Genomic DNA, 22,809 nt, shown 5'->3' with positions numbered 1-22,809 from the left:
GTGTATTTGTTTAATTATATGTTTTACGTTACTCAGTCACCTCACTTACGCTTTGAGCAGAGTGGAACCAGGACAATAATATGATAGAATATGAAGCCTTTATTGTCAGTGTACAGGCAGCAAATACAATATATGGACATATACATATAAGGTGAGGGTGAAAAGCCCCCCCCCCCCCCAATCATCAGGCTTACATTTCATTACACTTTAAATCAGACAGAAAAAGTCATTTTGCATGTTTGTTCTGTTTGCTGAACCCAGTCACTTATTCTTGTCTAACATACGTCACAATTCAGAGTAAAAAGGGTTATACTAGTTAAAAAGTAGAGATTTTACCTTTTTGCCACGGAGAAGCAGCGACATGCGACACTCCGATAAGGTAAAAATGATTCCTCCAGCACACAGTGAGCTATCCCAGCATACACAGCGACACGGAGGTGTTTGGATAATAAGCATAAAGCCCTGGATAGAGGGGTTCAGTGAATGAGGAGGTGAGGCTGTACAGGAGGATCAGTCCATCAGAGGAGACTCTGTAGAAGGACAGAGTACCAGCCGCCCGGTCCAGATACACTCCTACTCTGCGGGAGCCTAAGGGCTTTATGAGTATGACAGTCGGTTTATTATTGTGCCAGACAGAGTAACTGTCAGGAGAGCAGAGCAGCATCCATGACTTATCATTGAATCCAAGCAGACAGTCAACATTGTCTCCTTTCCTCCTGATTCCTTTATAAGTCACTCCTATCCAGGTTCCATCTCCACTCCACTCAGCCTCCCAGTAACAACGACGAGTCAGACTCTCTCTGCACAGAACCTGTGGCCAGCAGTCAAATCTCTCTGGATGATCAGGATATGGTTGCTTTGTCCCCCATGTCACCTTCCTGTTCCCCTCTGACATAGACAGGTATCTGTTTGCTGTGTTGGGGTCCAGCGTCAGCTGGCAGGAGTCTGTAGGCAAGAGGAAGAGCGATTAATCCCATGACGAAGCCCAGCATCTCCATCATTATCACTGTCACACCTCACACACTCACTAACACAGAACTCGCTCCAATACACACATTTTATTCCCAATATACTCATGTAGCCGCCCGAGTCTGCGGCGCTCCGGCTGCCCCCTGCGCTGTGAGACACGCCGCGCTGAGAGACTCGCTGGGGACCCAACTGCACTTTAGCCTGCGCTCTATTATTCTGTACGATACATAAAATATAAAAAGTAAAATATGTGAAATAATTTACAAAATGTTGGACGCCCGCGAGACGCCGGCGGAAAGACGCGCCGAAATTATACGCGTGTTAAAATTCATCCATTCTCCAAAATGCTTATCCTACTGGGTCGCGGGGGGTCCAGAGCCTATCCCGGAAGCAATGGGCACGAGGCTGGGAACAACCCAGGATGGGGGGCCAGCCCATCGCAGGGCACACTCACACACCATTGCGTGTTAAAATAATACTTAATTACAGGTAAAAAAAAAAAAAATACAAACAGCATTAATCAAACATGTTAACCATAAAATTGTACACCAACGAGTACCACTAGAAGTTAATTTATCTTTATTTCAAAATAAAACCTTCCTTCAAAATTACGGTAAAAATAACTTCATAAAATGAAGGGGTAAAATTATCGTACGTTATGGGATTTTTGGAATCATTGATCGTACAGAGGGTAAAATTATCGATAATCATCGTACGTCTGGCAACACTGGTGCGAGCCGCGCGACCGATCACGTGACGAGTCAGACAAGGTTCATACCATCAGGTTAAACGGAGGGAGGTGCGGGGCTGCGCGTGCTGACAGTGAACCGGTACACCAGGAGCGAGGGAGAGGAGGAGGAAAGAAAGAGAGGGGTGGTGGTGCGTGAATAGTAGGCAAGGTAAGTGACAGTTGGAAACGAAGTGGCACTTTGATGAATTTTAATAGCTATGATAACTCAGTCACAGAATGCAAAATTTGCAAGAAGAATCTGTCATTTCGAGCAGGATCCACAAACAACTTTCACAGACACTTAAGAACTGCGCATCCAAAAGTTCAGAAGCCGGATCAGCCCATCTAAGCTGAGGCACTGTCAAAATGTTATACTGTTAGAAAGGTGATACATAGTTGTTATAATTGATAGAACCTAAAACTGTTGGATACTGGTGTTTTGCACGTTGTAATTCATTTTTTGTTTTTTTATTATGATTTGTTATTTATGTTATTTGACTGTTAATAGATTAAAGACAAAAACAGATTTTCCACATATACGATGTTCAATACACGTGTAGTAGTGTTTAAGGTTTTTACATTTAATCTTTTTATACCAAACATAATGTAAAATTATGTTATTGAGGAAATTATAAGGTTTAGTACACATATCAGTCATGGGTCAAAACAGGGCTGAATCTGACTGAGGCAGAAGTAATAAAATGAAGAGTCATTTGGGAGCCGGAAGAGCCGACTCTTCTTGGTGAGCTGAGCCAAATGATCCGACTCACTAAAAAGAGCCGAAATTCCCATCACTAGTGCAGACTGAGGAGACGTTCGGTGTCACAGCCAGTTTGGGGAGATTACGGGTGCTGACTTAGGACAATACTAACAAATCTCAAAACACTCATCGTATGTGCAAAAGGAACACATTTGAAGGATTTCTTTAAAGATGTATAACTGTACTAGAATGTATTAAACCGTGTTAAACTCTCACACAAACACAAAGAAGATATAATGTATTTGTTCAGAAGTTACAAAAACCTAAACCATCCATTTTCCAAACCACTTATCCTATTGGGTCCGGAGCCTATCTCGGAAGCAATGGGCACGAGGCAGGGAACAACCCAGGATGGGGGGCCAGCCCATCGCAGGGCACACTCACACACCATTCACTCACACATGCACACCTATGGGAAATTTAGCAACTCCAATTAGCCTCAGCATGTCTTTGGACTGTGGGGGAAAACCGGAGTACCCGGAGGAAACCCCACAACGACATATGGAGAACATGCAAACTCCACACACATATGACCCAGGAGGAGACTCAAACCCAGGTCCCAGAGGTGTGAGGCAACAGTGCTAACCACTGCACCACCATGCCGCCCCTAACCTAAACCAGTCTTTTTTAGAAATAAAAAAGGAAAAAAAAATCACACACACACATTACAATAATTGTGTGAATGCTATCATAAAGTAGTATTAATAATATTAAAAATAAACACATGCAAACAAACTTACATTTCTGGACCCCTGGTCTGGTCCTGCACTCTCCACTGTGGTCCACACTATAGCAGAAGCAGAATGACATAGTACTGCTGTATCCGTTTATTTAATTGTTGCATTTTCTCCACATACACGAGTCTATAGCAGGACAGACACACATTCTGTACTCACTTCAGTTTCTTCAATTTACAGCTGGGATCCTCCAGTAGACCAAAGAGCAGCTTCACTCCTGAGTCTCCTGGGTGATTGTAGCTCAGGTCCAGCTCTCTCAGGTGTGAGGGGTTTGACCTCAGAGCTGAAGCCAGGGAAGAACAGCCTTCTTCTGTGACTCTACAGCCTGACAGCCTGCAGAGAGACAGACAATATCTCTCAAATAAATAAAAACACCTCACCAGTATGAGTATTACTTTAAAGTAAATGTAATGACTCCAATAAAGATTTCAATATTTACAGATTACTATGTGAAATACCCAGTAATACTGACCTCAGTATCTCCAGTTTACAGTGTGAATCCCTCAGTCCAGCAGAGAGCAGCTTCACCCCTGAATCCTGCAGGTCATTGTCACTCAGGTCCAGCTGTCTTAGCTGAGAGGAGTTTGATCTGAGAGCTGAAGCCAAAACTTCACAGCATGTCTCTGTGAGTCTACAGCTGTCCAGCCTGGAAAAGGAAACGTGTTAAGATAAAATTGCATACATCACACAAGCAGGTATATAAAATAAAACATCAAAATAAACATTTTTGAGGGCGGCATGGTGGTGCAGTGGTTAGCACTGTCGCCTCACACATCTGGGACCCGGGTTCGAGTCTCCGCCTGGGTCACATGTGTGCGGAGTTTGCATGTTCTCCCCATGTCGTCGTGGGGTTTCCTCCGGGTACTCCGGTTTCCCCCCACAGTCCAAAAACATGCTGAGGCTAATTGGAGTTGCTGAATTGCCCATAGATGTGCATGTGTGAGTGAATGGTGTGTGAGTGTGCCCTGCGATGGGCTGGCCCCCCATCCTGGGTTGTTCCCTGCCTCGTGCCCATTGATTCCGGGATAGGCTCCGGACCCCCCGCGACCCAATAGGATAAGCGGTTTGGAAAATGGATGGATGGATGGATGGATAAACATTTTTAGTACAATAAGACATGCAGCATATAGCTGAGATATCAGTTATTTTGTTGTTTCCCTGTTCTAGTGAGAAACAGAAATAGTTTTTACTTGATACTCCCCAGCCGAGACAAACCTGCTGTTTAATGACCTTACAGGGTGAGTTACCCTGAGACTCTGTAATATATGCATAAGTAATTTTATAAAGCTCTGAGCAGCGCTGGGGCTCAGTGATCAGCACTACAGCCGACCCAGGGGTTCTAGGGTTTTGGGTTCAGTTCCTGCCTCTGATATGTGTGTGTGTGAGAGTTTATGTGGGATTTCTATGTCAAGAACAGCTTAAGTATTTTTTATTATTTTTTTTATACGACTTTTGGATTTCTGAAACCATGACTGAAATACTTATTTTCTATTTTGAAGTAACTGAGAAGCTGTTAAATTTCCAAAACACTAATCAGACAATTATCAATCCAGTCAGACACTGTGATGCTTTATTCATCCCCCTGTTAAAATAGTGTTGTCGCACTTCTGAACTTGTTCTCTCTGACACACACATACAGGTCAGAGTGCAGAGGTAAGGGCCTTACTCAAGGGCCCAAAACCAGCATCACTCTGCTGGTGAGAGATAAAAACTGGTGACCTTCCTACCATAGGCACAGTCCAAACCCACTGAACCACACCAAGAATGTTAAAAAAAATATACATATCCAGCAGTATCCAGAATTAAATAGAATTTCTGGGTGTCTATTCTCTAATTGTTCTGATGAGATATAAAAGCAGTATCATGAATAACATCTGTACTTCTTTAGCAACAGACGTACGTAAGATCACTTACAGAGCTGTCCTAGATTTCTTGATCACAGGCAGCAGCCTCTGAAGACCTTCATCTGATCTGATGTATTTCTTCAGATCAAACACATCCAGCTCCTTATCTGACATCAGTAACACAAAGGCCAGAGCTGACCACTGTGCAGGTGAGAGGTCTGCTGCTGAAAGGCTTCCTGAACTCAGGTATCTTTGTACTTCCACTATTAGAGAATTGTCACCCAGTTCATTCAGACAGTGGAACAGGTTTATGGTCTTTTCTGCAGATAAATTCTCCAGAATTTTCTCCTTGATGTGCTGGGTTATTTCCTTAATGTTATGTGAGTTGGGTCTTGTCTCTCCCAGTAGTTTTTGTAGCAGAGTTTTACTAGAATCTGTTGAGAGGCCAAGGAGGAAGCGGAGGTAGAGGTCCAAGTGTCCATTCTTGCTCTTTAATGCTTCATCCACTGCAGTCTTCAGCAAGTCAGCTGATGAGTTTGATAGAAACATGTATAAAGCAGCGAGATACTCCTGGATGCTCAGATGCACAAAGCAGTACACCTTCTCCTGGTACAACCCATACTCCTCTTTAAAGACTTCTGTGCACAGTCCAGAGTAAACTGAAGCCTCTGTGACATCAATGCCATTCTCTGTCAGATCTTGCTTATAAAATATGAGATTGCCTTTCTCAAGGTTATGAAAAGCCAGTTTACCAAGTTTTAAAAGGAAATCCTTGCCAGATTTAGAGCATTTATTAAGCTTGGTTTCATCATTTTCCATATACTTGTCATTTTTTAAACTTGCCTGAAAGATCAGGAAGTGTGTGTACATTTCAGTCAGGGTCCTTGGAATTTCTTCACTGTCAGACTCACTAAAAAGACTCTCAAGAACAGTGGCTGAAATCCAGCAGAACACAGGTATGTGGCACATGATGAAGAGGCTCCTTGATGATTTCACATGTGTGATAATCCTGCTGGTCAGGCTCTGATCACTAAATCTCTTTCGGAAATACTCATCCTTCTGGGCATCACTGAACCCTCGTATCTCTGTCACCTGGTGGACACACTCAGGAGGTATCTGATTGGCTGCTGCTGGTCGGGAGGTTATCCAGAGGAGAGCGGATGGAAGCAGATTCCCTTTAATGAGGTTAGTTAAAAGCACATCCAGTGATGTTTTCTTTGTTACATCAAACCAGCTCTCATTGTTCTGAAAACCTAGAGGAAGGTGACACTCATCCAGACCATCAAAGATCAACAAAACCTTGTACCTACACAGCTCAGTGGATTCAAGTGATTTCAGTTCTGGGACAAAGTGGTGAAGCAGATCAATCAGACTGTATTCATCCTTAATCAAATTTAGGTCCCGGAAAGGAAGAGCAAATATGAAGTGAATGTCCTGGTTTGCTTTTCCTTCTGCCCAGTCAAGAATAACTTTCTGCACAGAGACTGTTTTCCCGATACCTGCGACCCCTTTTGTAAGTACAGTTCTGATAGGTGTCACATGCCCATGTAAGGGTTTAAATATATCATTGCACTTGACTGTAGTATCTTCTGTTACCCTTTTCTTGGATGCTGTTTCAATCTGTCTCACTTCATGTTCATCATTGACTCCTCCAGCTCCCCCTTCAGTTATGTAGAGTTCTGTGTAAATCTCTTTGAGAAGTGTTGGCTGTCCTTCCTTAGCTTTCCCTTCAAATACACACTCAAATTTCTGCTTCAGGTTACATTTGATTCTACGCTGACATTGCCACAGAAGATGCCCTGAAATGAGAGAAAAATGCTTTTTAAAACTCATACATGTCAAATTAAATCATATTACATTAAATGATAAACTGAAATGCAATACACATTTCTTTCATAAACTCTTTTTCTGCTGTAAATCAAACACACACTGAATGAGGTACAGCTCTTACTCTTCTCCAGCATGTCAGCAAGATCATTTTGCTCCATGTTCCTCAGGATGTACACTGTGATCTTCAGAGCTCCCTCTCTACCACAGATCTTCTGCATCTGATCATCACTGTCCATTTCATTGTCCTCCTCCAGCTGAGGCTCAGAGCATTCTGGGTCATTCTGATCCAGGTACCTTTTGAATTTCATCAGCTCATCTTTTAGATACATTTGAGCTTTTTCCTCCAGTAACTGAAATGAACAGATACAAGTTAATTATTATCACTCCTGGTAGGATTTCATTTCATAATTTCACTAGTGAATTAGTTATAAATATCATTCCTTTGACAGAACAACTTATTGTACATCTACAGAAGATGTATGTCAATTTAGATTAAATTTTAGATAATATACTTTAGTAATAAATGCACCTTGAAGATGGATGATAAGTCTCCTTTATGTGGATGTGAATTACATCTTATCACTCGGTCCCTGTAAATAAAACACAAATACCCATCCATTAATCCATCCATCCTCCGGCCATTTATCCCATTTTGGGGGTGGGACAGGGTGGGGGGGTCTATTTCAGATAGCAGAAGGCCTAGGATACGGGTTCACCCTGGGGGGGATTCTAGTCCATCACAGGGCACAGACACACAGAGGCTGTCATGTGTCATGGGGAATTTAGAAAGTAGCTCCCACCACAGATGAATGGGTTGAGAAACATCCTCTGTGTGAAACATGGTTTAATATTGTAGGGGGCACAAGTGATTTTGTCAGTTTGACAAGCTTAATGTAGGTTATGCTGAGTATCAATTACTTAAAGGAGGGACAGCTGGTAAAATAATATAGTCTGGTGGCTTTAGGCAAGATTTTATATATATCACAAATTTTTATTTCTATTCATTTTTTTATTTCAGTTAATTATAGATTTTGTTCTTTTAATTCCAGTTTAGGTTTTTTGTCTCACATTTTGATTTTGGATCCACAGTTTCCCTTGCCCGGATGCGGGTCACTGGGCCCCCCCCCCCCCCCTGGAGCCAGGCACAGCCCGAACAAGGCATATGGGTCCCCTCACCAATGGGCTCACCACCTATAGAAAGGGCCATAGGGGTCGGGTGCGATGTGAATTGGGCAGTGGCCAAAGGCGGGGACCTTGGCGGTCCGATCCTCAGCTGCAGAAGCTAGCTCTAGGGACATGAAATGTCACCTCTCTGATGTGGAAGGAGCCTGAGCTGGTGCGCGAGGTTGTGAAGTTCCGGCTAGATATAGTCGGGCTCACCTCGACGCATGGCTTGGGCTTTAGAGCCAATCTCCTTGAGGGGGGTTGGACCCTTTTCCACTCTGGAGTTGTCCACGAGGAGAGGCGCCGAGCGGGGGTCCGCTGGGAACATCTGGCGGAATCCCCTGTCAGGAGGAGTTTCAACTCCTACCTCCGACAGTACTTCTCCCATATCGCGGGACAGGCAGGGGACATTGAGTCTGAATGGGCCATGTTCCGCGCCTCCATTGGGGAGGCAGCTGACCAGAGCTGCAGCTGTAAGGTCCCTGTTGCAGCGGCAATCCCCGAACCCGCTGGTGGGATGCCGTCAAGCTGAAGAAGGAGTCCTATTGGGCATTTCTGGCCTGTGGGACTCCAGAGGCATCTGACAGCTACCGGCAGGCCAAGCAGGATGTGGCTTCGGCGGTTGCTGAGGCAAAAACTCAGCAAGGAGGAGTTTGGCGAAGCCATGGAAAACGACTTTCGGACGACTTTGAGGAGATTCTGGTCCACCATCCGGCAGCTCAGGATGGGAAAGCGGTGCAACATCAACACTGTTTATGGTGGGGATGGTGCGCTGCTGACCTCAACTCGGGACGTTGTGGGTCAGTGGAAGGAATACTTCAAAGTAGTCGAACCTCGGATTCAGGAGGAGCAGTGTGGTTTTCGCCCTGGCCGTGGAACAGTGGACCAGCTCTATACTCTCCGCAGGATTTTGGAGGGTTCATGGTAGTTTGCCCGACCGGTCAACATGTGTTTTGTGGACTTGGAGAAGGCATTCGACCGTGTCCCTCGGGGACTCCTGTGGGGAGGCCAAGGTGGCCTATCAGATCCGTTGCCTACGCAGCCTCTCCCTCTGCCTGCTGCTGTTCCCGAGCAGGCGCTCCCTCTGCCGCCTGCAGCTCCCGCGCCCTCGCCCTTCTATCCCTATGACTCCTTTGCCCTCGCCCCGGCGAGCTCGACCCTGGACAAGGGCCATAATGTCTGTGTCCTGTAAGGGGAGGGGACACAGACGCAGGGCTGGGGTCCCACCCGCCCTGCCCCCTGGCTCGCCCTCCCTCGCCTGCGCTACAGCTTGGTCGGTGCCTGCGGGTCCTGGCCCTCCAGGTCGCCTGCCAGTCCCCCTCCACAGCCTCGTCGCCCTGCCTCACTCCCTCCTCCGGCATCTCGTCGGTCGCCTGCGGGCTCCCCGACAACGGCTCCTCAGTCGCCTGCTGGTCCCCCAACTCCAGCGCGTCGGAGGACTTCGCCGCCTATTGCAGCACCCCCCCTCTCCTTGCCCTCGCCTAGGTCCCCTCTAGCTCCCTTGTCCCCTTCCCTGGGTCTCCCTCCACCTCCCTCCTCGACCCCTCCGGTGGTCCGAGATCCCCTCCTGCTCCGGCCTCCCAGCCGCCTGCAGCCCCTCCGGCTGCCACCCGTCGCCCGCTTGGGGCACCCTCGGACTCCCCTTAGTTCCCCCTCCTTATCTCCCTACGCTCCAGTCTTTGTCCCGCAGTCATTTGCTCCTCGTCCTTCTGTTCTGCCCTTCTCTGCTCCATGTTCCCCGATGTTCCCTCCGTTGACTCCTCCTTTTGTCCCGCATGTTCCCTCTGTTTCTCCCTTTCTTGTCTGTCTCTCTGCATTCCCAGGCCTTTGTCAGCTCCTGTCCTACGTTCTGTCTCTTGCTATGTTTTGTACCTCGGTCCTGTTCCCTGTGCCTCGTTAACTGTTTTGTTCCTCTTTTCCAGGTCGCGTTTCCCTCGTCCCGTCCGACTCCTCCTCCTAGGCGCGCCCAGAGAAGCGCACCTTTGAGGGGGGTTCTGTCATGCCCGGCTCGTCCGCTCCTCGTGTGTGCCACGCCCCCTGATTACCCACGCGTGCTTCCCTGATCGTCTCCAGCTTTGTCCACTTACTTTGATTAGTCCCATCCTATTTAAGACCTGGTCTTACCTGTTCCCCTCGCCCGTCATTGTGATTTGGTGATGGTACTCATGGTTTTGATGTTCCCCGTTCCTGCTACCTACAATAAACCCTGAGTTTTGCCCTGATTTTGGTTTGCCAGCCTGTTCCTTACCTGCCTACCCGCACGATCGCCTTTCCGTTCACCGGTGATCGTGACAATAGGGTGCTGGGCTTCCTTTTAAGGGCGGTTTTTTTCCCTCTATGACCAGTGCCAGAGCCTGGTCCGCATAGGCAGCAATAAGTTGGACTCATTTCCGGTGAGGGTTGGTCACAGTGATGTATCTTGTGTTTGTTTACATGTATATTTACCTTTGATCTGTAGGAAAAGGTTCCTCTCTGAAGTTGATCATGGGGTCCATTGACTTGTCACTCTTCATGGAAACACAGCTGGGTACAGGTGAGCCTGCTCTCTCCATCAGGACACTGTGGACAGCCAGAGGAAAGATCCTCATTATATAAATATAATGAATAATAATATATTATTATTCCCTAATAAATCCCTCGTTTCCTGATCCTGCGGCTCCTCATCCTTATTCCCTGATCTATGTTTCCCCCCCGAATTGTTGCAGGTTTAGTATTATTGTTACAATCTCAGTTGCTAGACTTGGTTTTTGTTGATTTTTATTCCTGTTTGTTTATTTATTTATTTATGTATATATTTATTATTTTTGTATCTATTGCTTTGTTTACACTCTACTTCATTATTTGTGACCATTTCTGATGGGATGGAAGATCTATTTGTTCCCTCTAATGTAAAAGAACTGGCTGACTCCTATAATCACTGCTATTCATAATTGATTAGACTGAAATACTCAATGCCACATTTTTGAGAATATGTATTTTTGAGAAATACTGTCATTTCAGCTGGGAAATGCAAACGTAGATGCTGTAAGACTACAGTGTATCCGTAAGTGGGAACACCATAAAATTAACCTCAAATAGGATTCCCCACAATAAATTTCACAGGGTTCCCCATGATAAGTTTTTCTGACCGATTACCAGACTCCTACTGGAAACCTTTGTATAAAAATATAAACTCCTATTTTAGATTATCCAGAAGATGCCACCAAAGAATGTCTTGAAAAATTGAAGCAGCAGCTGTAGGTGGCAGTAGAGCACAATGTCCAGGGAATACAATTAAATGCAGATTTTTAAAGGAAACTAAATTTAATGAATGATAATCATGAATCATCTACTCTACAGACCTGAATCACGACTCTCAAGGAAATTTATTAAGTTAAAACTGATTACTCCCTCTTTCAAAAATGCTGGAAATACGTTTTAATTTATGCCTGTAAAGCAGTTCAAACACACAGGTTCTGTCTTACCTCTTAGTTCTCTTTGTTTTACACTCCACAGGGGGGGTCATTTCAGAAGCAGCTCCCTCCATTTCTGTGCTGATCCAGACCAGATGACTCCTGCTGGGGCTTCTGTGGAAATGAAATTGCTGCCCTGAAATTGCACCAAACTGTGAACCCAAAACTGAGGTTTGTACCGAACCATAAGTTCTGTGTACCGTTACACGGCTGTTAAATACACAGTGGAAATACACTTAATGTAAATCCTGTCTTAGACATATGATCACATAGCTTAGGCTAATGTAACCTGCATGGCACATTACTGCTTTGCACTGGCTAGTCAAGAAAGATCTCACTGTAGATTGTCAGCGATTGGTTACTTATTATTTTGCATTATAATTGGTTCATGGGTCAATTACAGTTTGGCCCACTGGGTATGGGCACAGGGGCCCCAGGGCCGTTGGGGGGCCCCGAGTGAAGTCCCCCGCCTTATGAAGGCAGTCCATGGCCATTTTTAGATGAAGATGTCCAGCAAAGAGACAGTTTTCCATCGTAAAGTATGTGAGCTGTATCTGACCTAAACCCCTGCTGAAATGGCCCTGCTTACTAGCACAGTCAAAAAACTGACCAAACCTATCTGGTTACGTCATCAGTATCTGATTGGTGGAAATGTACAGAGACAAGAAAGAACCAGTGATCTACAGTGACATGCATGGCTTATCTGAAGGAATAAATGGTATATTCTATATATCCATCCATCCATCCATCCATCATCTCCCGCTTAATCCGGGGTCGGGTCGCGGGGGCAGCAGCCTCAGCAGGGAGCCCCGGACTTCCCTCTCCCCAGCCACTTCGTCCAGCTCCTCTGGGGGGATCCCGAGGCGTTCCCAGGCCAGCCGAGAGACATAGTCTCTCCAGCGTGTCCTGGGTCATCCCCGGGGCCTCCTCCCAGTAGGACATGCCCGGAATACCTCCCCAGGGAGGCGTCCCGGGGGCATCCTGATCAGATGCCCGAGCCACCTCATCTGGCTCCTCTCGATGCGGAGGAGCAGCGGCTCTACTCTGAGTCCTTCCTGAATGACTGAGCTCCTCACCCTATCTCTAAGGGAGAGCCCAGCCACCCTGTGGAGGAAACTCATTTCGGCCGCTTGTACCCGCGATCTCGTTCTTTCGGTCACTACCCAAAGTTCATGACCATAGGTGAGGGTAGTACGTAGATCGACTGACAGACCGATGCAGCGCCCACTTGACTGCTGACGCCACACCGATCCGCCTGTCGATCTCCCGCTCCATCGTTCCCCCACTCGTGAACAAGATCCCGAGATACTTAAACTCCTCCACTTAGGGGAGGACCCCATCCCCAACCCGGAGAGAGCATTTTACCCTTTTCCGGCTGAGAACCATGGTCTCGGATTTGGAGGTGCTGATTCTCATCCCAGCCGCTTCGCACTCGGCTGCGAACTGCTCCAGTGAGAGCTGAAGGTCACGGCTCGATGAGGCCAACAGAACCACATCATCCGCAAAAAGCAGAGACCTAATCCTGAGGTCACCGAACCGGACGCCCTCAACGCCCTGGCTGCGCCTAGAAATTCTGTCCATAAAATCTATGAACAGAATCGGTGACAAAGGGCAGCCCTGACAGAGTCCAACCCTCACCGGAAACGAGTCTGACTTATTGCCGCCCATGCGGACCAAACTCTGGCACCGGTCATACAGGGACCGAACTGCCCTTAAAAGGGAGCCCGGTACCCCATACTCCCGGAGCACTCCCCACAGGACCCCCCGAGGGACACGGTCGAATGCCTTCTCCAAGTCCACAAAACACATGTAGACTGGTCGGGCAAACTCCCATGAACCCTCCAGAACCCTGCTGAGAGTATAGAGCTGGTCCAGTGTTCCACGGCCAGGGCGAAAACCACACTGCTCCTCCTGAATCCGAGGTTCGACAATCCGGCGGACCCTCCTTTCCAGGACCCCCGAATAGACCTTGCCAGGGAGGCTGAGGAGTGTGATCCCCCTGTAGTTGGAGCACACTCTCCGGTCCCCCTTCTTAAAGAGGGGGACCACCACCCCGGTCTGCCAATCCAGAGGCACTGCCCCTGATGTCCACGCGATGCTCCAGATGCGTGTCAGCCAGGACAGCCCCGCAGCATCCAGAGCCTTGAGGAACTCTGGGCGAATCTCGTCCACCCCCGGGGCCCGGCCACCGAGGAGCTTTTTGACCACCTCAGCGACCTCCACCCCCGAGATAGGCGAGTCCACCCCCAAGTCCCCACACTCTGCTTCCATATTGGAAGGCGTGTCGGTGGGATTGAGGAGGTCTTCGAAGTACTCCCTCCATCGACCCAAAACGTCCCGAGCTGAGGTCAGCAGCGCACCATCCCCACCATAAATAGTGTTGATGCTGCACCGCTTTCCCGCCCGGAGCCACCGGATGGTGGACCAGAATCTCCTCGAAGCCGTCCGGAAGTCGTTCTCCATGGCCTCACCAAACTCCTCCCACACCCGAGTTTTTGCCTCAGCGACCACCAAAGCCGCATCTCGCTTCGCCTGCCTGTAGCCGTCAGCTGCGTCTGGAGTCCCACAGGCCAGAAAGGCCCGATAAGACTCCTTCTTCAGCTTGACGGCATCCCTTACCACCGGTGTCCACCAGCGGGTTCGGGGATTGCCGCCGCGACAGGCACCGACCACCTTACGGCCGCAGCTCCGGTCAGCCGCCTCCACAATGGAGGCACGGAACATGGCCCATTCGGACTCAATGTCCCCCGCCTCCCCCGGGATATGGGAGAAGTTCTGCTGGAGGTAGGAGTTGAAACTCTCCCTGACAGGGAATTCCACCAGACGTTCCCAGCAGACCCTCACTATACGCTTGGCCGGCTTCCTCCCCCACCAGCGGAGCCAACCCACCACCAGGTAGTGATCGGTTGACAGCTCTGCCCCTCTCTTCACCCGAGTGTCCAAAACATGCGGCCGCAAGTCCGACGACACGACTACAAAGTCGATCATCGAACTGCGGCCTAGGGTGTCCTGGTGCCAAGTGCACATATGGACACCCTTATGCTTGAACATGGTGTTCATTATGGACAGTCCGTGACGAGCACAGAAGTCCAATAACAAAACACCGCTCGGGTTCAGATCGGGGGGGCCGTTCCTCCCAATCACGCCCCTCCAGGTCTCACTGTCGCTGCCCACGTGAGCATTGAAGTCCCCCAGCAAAACAAGGGAGTCCCCAGGAGGAGCGCTCTCCAACACCCCTTCCAAGGACTCCAAAAAGGGTGGGTATTCTGAACTGTTGTTTGGCGCATAAGCGCAAACAACAGTCAGGACCCGTCCCCCCACCCGAAGGCGGAGGGAGGCTACCCTCTCGTCCACTGCGGTAAACCCCTTTCACACCACAGGAATGGTTATTTTTTTTAGGAACCAGGACTTTTTTCTGGAACCAGAAACTTTACTCATGTTCACAACACAGAAACTCCACCAGACTGTAATTCCTTGGAGTCGGTTCTGGAACCTATTTTAAGTTTCATTCTGAAGTTCCGCTACCCTGAACAGGAAAAGCGGTTACAGATGGATGGATGGATGGATTAATGGATGGTCGGATGGATGGGTATTCTAGAGTAGGTACTTTTCATTGGAACACTGGGTTGGGCTCATAGCAAAAACTTGCTGATTGTTTGACCACAAGCTCTGGAACTGAATTGGAAGTTATGCGGAAGTGCTGGGAAAAGAGATAAAAGCACTGGAGCAAAAACTGAGCCGAGGAATTATTTTTGTACCTTAAATTACATTTAATCCATCAATGAAAACCTTTTTGCTTGTGCATATTTTTGCATTGGAAAGTAGATCAATAATGAACATACTTTTGTCAAATATCTTTGGTGCCATTTTTAATTCTGTGGATAACGAAAGATCAATCTGCCGGCCAGATTTAGTCAAATAACGCGGCCATATAAATAAAAGAATGGGTCCCATTTTGATTGTGATCAATCCCCCAGTAACTAACAAATAACAAGATGTTCATTCTCCCTTGTTTTGGGGAGGTGTTGTAGTTTTGTATAAAATTATGAAGTTTAACCTACAACGTTTCTGTGTCTCCCATGTTTATTTAGCATAAAGGTGCCAGTTCCTGTTGTGTGGTGTGAAAGTGGCCACGAGCTCCAAAAGTCCCTGGTAGAGACAACCTGGGAACTTGTAACCAGGAACCATGTTGCAGAACTCTGGTGTGAAAGTTCCCACAGACAGAGGAGGGTAAATTAGCACAAAGTAAATCATGATGGACACTGTGTGAACAGCAGACAAGTGTCACTTTGCTCTCCAAACCTGGCAATGCCTTTACCGAGCCAGTGGAAAATTAAAGCGAGCTGGAACCGCACAGTATTAATGTCCTCTATGTAGAATGAGTCGGTATGGTGTGGTTCCTGTATGGAAGTGTAAATGCACCTTTAGATCCTACACAGTTTTGGCCAGCTGTGGTTTTGGGGCCGTAAGGCCCCTTCAGTTACCTAGGGGGGCCTCGACCCTCTCCCCCATGGCGACCATCAACATCCAGTTTTGAATGAAATCCTCCAGTAACTATGCAGTGCTTTTTGTTTGCCTCTTAGCACACTGGTTAATGGAAACTGTGGGTTTTGGGGTCCAGTTAATTAACATGAGACTCCAAAGCTCTGTTCCCTGTTTGTAAAGGCAGTCATCAATCATTTTCAGATAAAATCTTCTGGTTCTCTGGACAGTCCAGGCGGAACAAGTGGCAGAACGTATATGACGGAGGGACGGGAGGGAGTTTGAAAGGTTTGTGCCAATCTGCCAATGTACTGGTTAAAGTTAGTAGCACCACAGCTAAAGAAACAACTACTACCAACCTATGACATGTTTATAATTCAGCAGTAAATCTGGCCTGTAGGTCGACATTTCATGTTCCACACAATAATAAATGATGTAACATCATTTCAATAATCTGCACCGACAAGTTAAGCAAGTTTGTCAGGAAGCTAACATGCTGGGTTTGCTGGAAGGAACATTCACCATGACATGAAAAATGACAACAAGGAAGAGCTACAGGAGTTTCATACAACAGAGAGTCAGAGATTCAACTACAAGTACATGGAGGATGGGGGGTGTCCTGCCATTTAGCCTGAATGATTGAATTTAAAGTGCCTCCCTTTTGAGGTCCTGACTGCTCCTTTCCAATCACCCAATTAAAAATCACCCACACATTGAATTTTGTTGATTGCATGAAGTGAAGTTTAACATCAAGGCCATTATTTCAGTTCAGATCCATTGTGAGTGTATTTTTAATGCTGCTTCTATTAATTTATATACAGGTATAAAAATAAAGGTGTGAGACCTGGAATTTCTACTGTATTGTCTGTCTTGATCATTTACTCTCACACATAAGCCCACATGTTATCAAAACCTGCCTTACAATAAATTTTATTTTCAGATTAGACAAAGACCTCTGCTGAACAAATCTGTTGTTTTAACTGTCTTGCTGAGAGAAAAAAACACAAAATAATATTTTGAATCGTATCTGATTTGATCTGAATCGTACTTTTTTGTCCAAAATACACAGTGATCTGCGTGAGCTACAAGTTAGAATTTATTTATATAATTATCCTACATAGCTGCTAGGTACATTCTATAGTCAGCCACGTAGCTATAATACAGGCTTGAACACCCGTACCTGCCGAGGAATTTGTTTGAGAAATTTGCCGATCAGACACCAGTGTTGTCAAATCTCACAAGACAAAAAAGTAACTTCACCCCTGAAAATAAGCCCAAAATAAGCCAACTGTCAAAGTAAGACGGAAAAATAAGCCCAAAACACATGACCACATGGATCACAGTCAGTCCTGTTTGCCATATTATGTGTACATATAACATACATACAACAGTAACTCCAGTAACCGCAATACTGCAGACCTGCTTATAAACTCTTTATTTATCATTGTCTTTAGTTAGTGTGACAGTAAATGACTCCTTATGGCCATGAACATAATATGGCTCTTTGTAGCACATTTTGCATATTATTGGACACTGAACTCATTAATATCCCAACACAAAGAATATATCTGAGAAAGACGCAAAATCCGTCGAAAGTGGCTGAGTGCAGTGGCTGAGTGCAGTGCTTTTCAAACCAGTCACGGGGACAGACTGCATTTCTGCTCCCTCTCAGCTCCCGATCACACCTGTACCAGGTAATAATCTAGCTTCCCCATAGTACCTGTAACATTACATCACCGGCGCCCCCACTGTATATAAGTATGGAAGATTATAAGCACAAAAATTCAAATGGCAATTCATTTTGCAATTGTCAATTCAATATTCAACCAGAGCATGCATTTGTCATTTCAATATTTAATCTGTGCATGTAATTTGAAAATACATTTTGCAATCGGCAATTCAATGTGCAAAGTGCTTATGCAATCCTTAATTCATTTCATAATGTTTTGAATAAAAAATAGAATGACAATTCACTGAATTGCATTTCGTTTTGCCATGGGCTTTTTGCCTCTTTATTCAAATGGCAATTCATTTGGCAATTGTCAATTCAATATTCAATCAGAGCATGCATTTGTCATTTCAATATTTAATCTGTGCATGTAATTTGAAAATACATTTTGCAATCGGCAATTCAATGTGCAAAGTGCTTATGCAATCCTTAATTCATTTCATAATGTTTTGAATAAAAAATAGAATGACAATTCACTGAATTGCATTTCGTTTTGCCATGGGCTTTTTGCCTCTTTATTCAAATGGCAATGGCGTCCCCGGGAATTGCATTGCATGTTGGGGAGAAAACTCAATTTGCAATTCCCAACTGTCAGACCGCTCATCAAGGTGGACCTTCATTAACGACGTCACTTCCTTGTTTAGGGCCTCGCTACCATTGATTTGTTCGTTTAGTTAGAATGAGTAATGGCGGCAGAAGAGCTTGCAGCAAATATTTCTGCCTTAGCAGATGACATGGAAATTAATCGGGTATCAGCAGTAGATGCGTTTGATAGGTTGTTTGTGTTGTCACAGAGGGTAACCAACTGCGTGACTTGATGTAACGCCTGAGCTACATTAGTTTGCACCCTTCTCGTATCAAGTCCAGTTAAGATTGTAAGTTCCTCTACCCTCTGTGACAACACAAACAACCTATCAAACGCATCTACTGCTGATACCCGATTAATTTCCATGTCATCTGCTAAGACAGAAATATTTACTGCAAGCTCTTCTGCCGCCATTACTCATTCTAACTTTTTTTTTTTTACGTTTTAAAGAACTTTATTTAGAGCAAAACAATTACAAACTCAAACAAACAGTTACTTATAAAAGTCTACATAACAATATATCACACCTCCTGTGGTAAAAGCATGTTATTGCAATGATATAATCAGCATGTTACAATCAAATAAGGAAAAGTGCAACTAGTTATAATTATTACAAATAATAAAAATAATAAATAATAATAAAAAAATTAAAAAAAATAATAAAGAAGATAAAGGGGGTTTACTCATTCTAACTAAACGAACAAATGCGTTGAATGGTAGCGAGGCCCTAAACAAGGAAGTGACGTCGTTAATGAAGGTCCACCTTGATGAGCGGTCTGACAGTTGGGAATTGCAAATTGAGTTTTCTCCCCAACATGCAATGCAATTCCCGGGGACGCCATTGCCATTTGAATAAAGAGGCAAAAAGCCCATGGCAAAACGAAATGCAATTCAGTGAATTGTCATTCTATTTTTTATTCAAAACATTATGAAATGAATTAAGGATTGCATAAGCACTTTGCACATTGAATTGCCGATTGCAAAATGTATTTTCAAATTACATGCACAGATTAAATATTGAAATGACAAATGCATGCTCTGATTGAATATTGAATTGACAATTGCCAAATGAATTGCCATTTGAATAAAGAGGCAAAAAGCCCATGGCAAAACGAAATGCAATTCAGTGAATTGTCATTCTATTTTTTATTCAAAACATTATGAAATGAATTAAGGATTGCATAAGCACTTTGCACATTGAATTGCCGATTGCAAAATGTATTTTCAAATTACATGCACAGATTAAATATTGAAATGACAAATGCATGCTCTGGTTGAATATTGAATTGACAATTGCAAAATGAATTGCCATTTGAATTTTTGTGCTTATAATCTTCCATATATAAGTGTGTCATACATGCTTATTTTATTATTAATTGTATCTGTTAAAAATAATCTTACCTTGCAATACAAACTTTATATTATTCCAGAATCTTATCCGTGTTTCTTGACAAAACGGAGACTCCAGTTTTAAAATACTTTCACTTATATTTACACGCAGCAGGAAATAATCACCTTCATACCAAACGTGTCAGCGGTCTGAGCAGAAATGGACACGTACTCAACCGACCAGTCTGATTTGTGAATTTTTGAATGTTCTGCCAAAAACAGCATGGAAATTGTGATCTATGTGGGTATTGTAAGAGAGGATCACTTTTCCCCCAATGATGCAGGTTTGTGACTGACCCAAGGGTAGGCCCACCAATCCCTCCAGTCATTGGTCACTTCTGGCCTCTCGACCTCCGTTTCCCCCGCTATGGTGGTTGGATCCGGCTCTTCAAACCTACAGGGACTTAGATTTCGGTGCAACACCCGTTCTTTTCCATTACCAGAAGATCTCACCACATACACTGGCAATTCCACATTAGGCTGTGACACAGTAACATAGGCTTTATCCTCCCACCTATTCCTCAATTTCCCTGGTCCCCGAGCCCACCTGTTCAAAACCAGTACTCTCTGTCCCGGTACCAAAGGTTCTGCTTTTACCTTTTGGTCAAAACCCCTTTTCTGCATTTCACATGATTTTTGAATCTGATGTTGAGCATGGGTATAAGCAGCCACTAACCCCTTATGGTGTTGATACACCCAGCTGTTCACTGTCCCTGAAAAACCGTCTCCACCACCTACCACCATGTCAGAAGGTAATTTAGCATGACGTCCAAACATTAAGAAATAGGGGCTGTAGCCTGTAGAGGAATGAGGTGTGTTATTATAAGCCTGCACCATCTCGGGCACATACTTATCCCATTCCTCTTTTTGGCCTTCTGCAAGTGTCTCCAACATGTCCAATAATGTCCGATTAAACCGCTCACATTGTCCATTCCCTGAAGGGTGATATGGGGTCGTGTGCGTCGTCTTTATTCCATACAACTCACAGAGTTCTCGAATAACCCCTGCTTCAAAGGACCCTGGTCGGAGTGCAATTGATCAAACCCCCCAAATGGCTGAATAAAATGGGTCCATAAGGCCTGTGCTGTTGTCACCGCCGTCTGGTCCAGAGTGGCCACTGCGACCGCATACCGTGTAAAATGATCCACTATGACCAGCACATTACACATTCCACTTCTTGATGCCTCCAGGCTCAGAAAGTCCACCGACACCATCTGAAGGGGATACATTGATTTAATTGGGACCAACGGGGCACATACTTTAGTGGTTGGCGTCTTCCTTAAGCCACACCGTTCGCACTTTTGGCAATACTCCTTCAATTGCTTGTACATCTCCGGCCAAAAAAATAATCTCCATGTGACTCCACCAACCTTCTCCACAGCCAAATGACCCGCTCGATCATGCACCCACTCCATCACTCGCTTCCTCAAAGAGGAGGGCACCAAAAGTACTCCCTAAAATTTTCAACAATAGCCCATTTTAATGCCAGCAACTCCAACTTGAATGAACTGTACTTCCTATCGCTCCTCTCCGCTGGTCGCAGACTCCGGCTGGCATAGGCGATCACACGCTCCTTCCCTTCTTGCACTTGAGCCAACACTGCACCCAATCCAGCCACACTGGCATCTGTATAAACCCTAAAGGGGACTGAGAATCAGCATAAGCCAACACTGCACCCAATCCAGCCAAACTGGCATCTGTATAAACCCTAAAGGGGACTGAGAATCAGCATAAGCCAACACTGGTGCTGGCAGCAGGCACTTCAGCCTCTGAAAGGCCATTTCCTGTGCTTCCCCCCACGTCCACGACTGTAGATTACCTGATGTCTGACGAGAATATTTCTTCGATGTTCCCCTCAAAAGTTCATTCACGGGAGCAGCAATCTTTGCAGAGTCCTTAATAAACCGTCGATAATACCCAGTAAAGCCCAAAAATGCTCGAAGCTGGAGGCTATTGATTGGGGCTCGTCATGCTTCCACCGCCAGCAACTTCTCTGGGTCTGGAGAGACTCCTCCTTCAGAAACCACGTGTCCCAGATATCTAACTCCATCCTGAAATAAAGAGAACTTTGCTGGTTTCACTTTAAGTCCATAACCCGCCAAGCGAGTAAATACCAAGTCCAGATGAGCAAGATGCGCATCAAATGTTGGAGAAAACACTATGATGTCGTCCAAATACAACAGCAACATCTCAAAATTTTGATCTCCCAAACAACTCTCCACTAACCTCTGAAACGTCCCGGGTGAGTTACACAGCCCCATCGGCATCCGATTAAGCTGGAATAAACCCATAGGGGTAATAAAAGCAGTTCTCTTTATCAGCTGGGTGAACACCAACCTGCCAACACCCATGCACAAGATCCAATGTTGAACTTTTTTTTTTTTTTTTCAATGAGGCCGGAAGTGGATATGCATCCTTATGAGTAACCATATTAAGCTTTCTGTAATCCACACAAAATCAAAGTGTACCATCCTTTTTCTTTACCAACATGATTGGCGCTGCCCAAGGACTACAGCTTTCACTTATTACTCCCCCCTCCAATAATTTTTTCAAAAGACTTTTCACTTCCTGGTAGAGCTTAGGAGGAATCCACCTATATGGCTCCCTAATAGGAGCTGTTGTACCTGTTGGGATCACATGCAATACTTTATCTGTATACCCATAATCCTCCTCATGCTGTGAAAAGACCCCACCATGTTTAACCAACAGGTCCTTAATCCTTCCCTGCTGCTCTCCTGAGAACTGACCTGGATCAAGGGGCACTCCCCCAGGCACACAGTCCCTTCTCTCTCTTCCCCTTCCACTGTACATTGTCTAACACCCACCTCTACAGTCGCCTCATCCACTGGCCGCACTTCCAACTCTCCTTGTCCCCTTTTTTTACAAACTTCCACCTCATGAATCACTCCCAGTCTAACTCGCCCAACCAATTTAACCGACTGTAGAGCCAAATTTACGACTCTAAGCTTTAGACGTCCCTTTACCACCGTACTTAAGGAACGGGCCAATAATAACTGTCCCGGCAACCCCATTCCTGCAGCTGGTTCAACTAACCCCACAGAATCCTTCAGGCCGTGGAGAAGTACAAGCCTCCAAAACCACTTCCGACATGGCCGGCACGTTAATGCACCCGCCCT

The 22,809-nt window shown here is 45.6% G+C and overlaps 2 protein-coding genes and 1 long non-coding RNA gene across 3 annotated transcripts in view; 1 reads left to right on the top strand and 2 right to left on the bottom strand.

The window, feature by feature from the left end:
• Nucleotides 1-22,809, bottom strand: part of LOC125740118 (uncharacterized) — a 353,638-nt gene that overhangs the window by 21,996 nt on the left and 308,833 nt on the right. The gene's annotated exons all lie outside the window — the stretch shown is intronic.
• Nucleotides 1-22,809, top strand: part of LOC125740114 (NACHT, LRR and PYD domains-containing protein 12-like) — a 341,935-nt gene that overhangs the window by 28,635 nt on the left and 290,491 nt on the right. The window lies entirely within an intron of this gene.
• LOC125740115 (NACHT, LRR and PYD domains-containing protein 3-like) lies at nt 199-19,820 on the bottom strand. Its single transcript, XM_049010931.1, has 10 exons — nt 19,685-19,820; nt 11,499-11,600; nt 10,480-10,593; nt 7,400-7,460; nt 6,992-7,220; nt 5,111-6,839; nt 3,669-3,842; nt 3,356-3,529; nt 3,200-3,246; nt 199-945 (listed from the first exon to the last, which is right to left on the bottom strand). The coding sequence occupies exons 2-10, from the start codon at nt 11,558-11,560 to the stop codon at nt 410-412; spliced, it is 3,126 nt and encodes a 1,041-aa protein (XP_048866888.1). The 5' UTR covers nt 11,561-11,600; nt 19,685-19,820; the 3' UTR covers nt 199-409.

Source organism: Brienomyrus brachyistius, chromosome 4 (genome assembly GCF_023856365.1).
Source record: "Brienomyrus brachyistius isolate T26 chromosome 4, BBRACH_0.4, whole genome shotgun sequence".
Taxonomy (NCBI): Eukaryota; Metazoa; Chordata; class Actinopteri; order Osteoglossiformes; family Mormyridae; genus Brienomyrus; species Brienomyrus brachyistius.
Note: the sequence above shows the minus strand (reverse complement) of the source record. Positions and strands in the feature narration are given on the sequence as shown.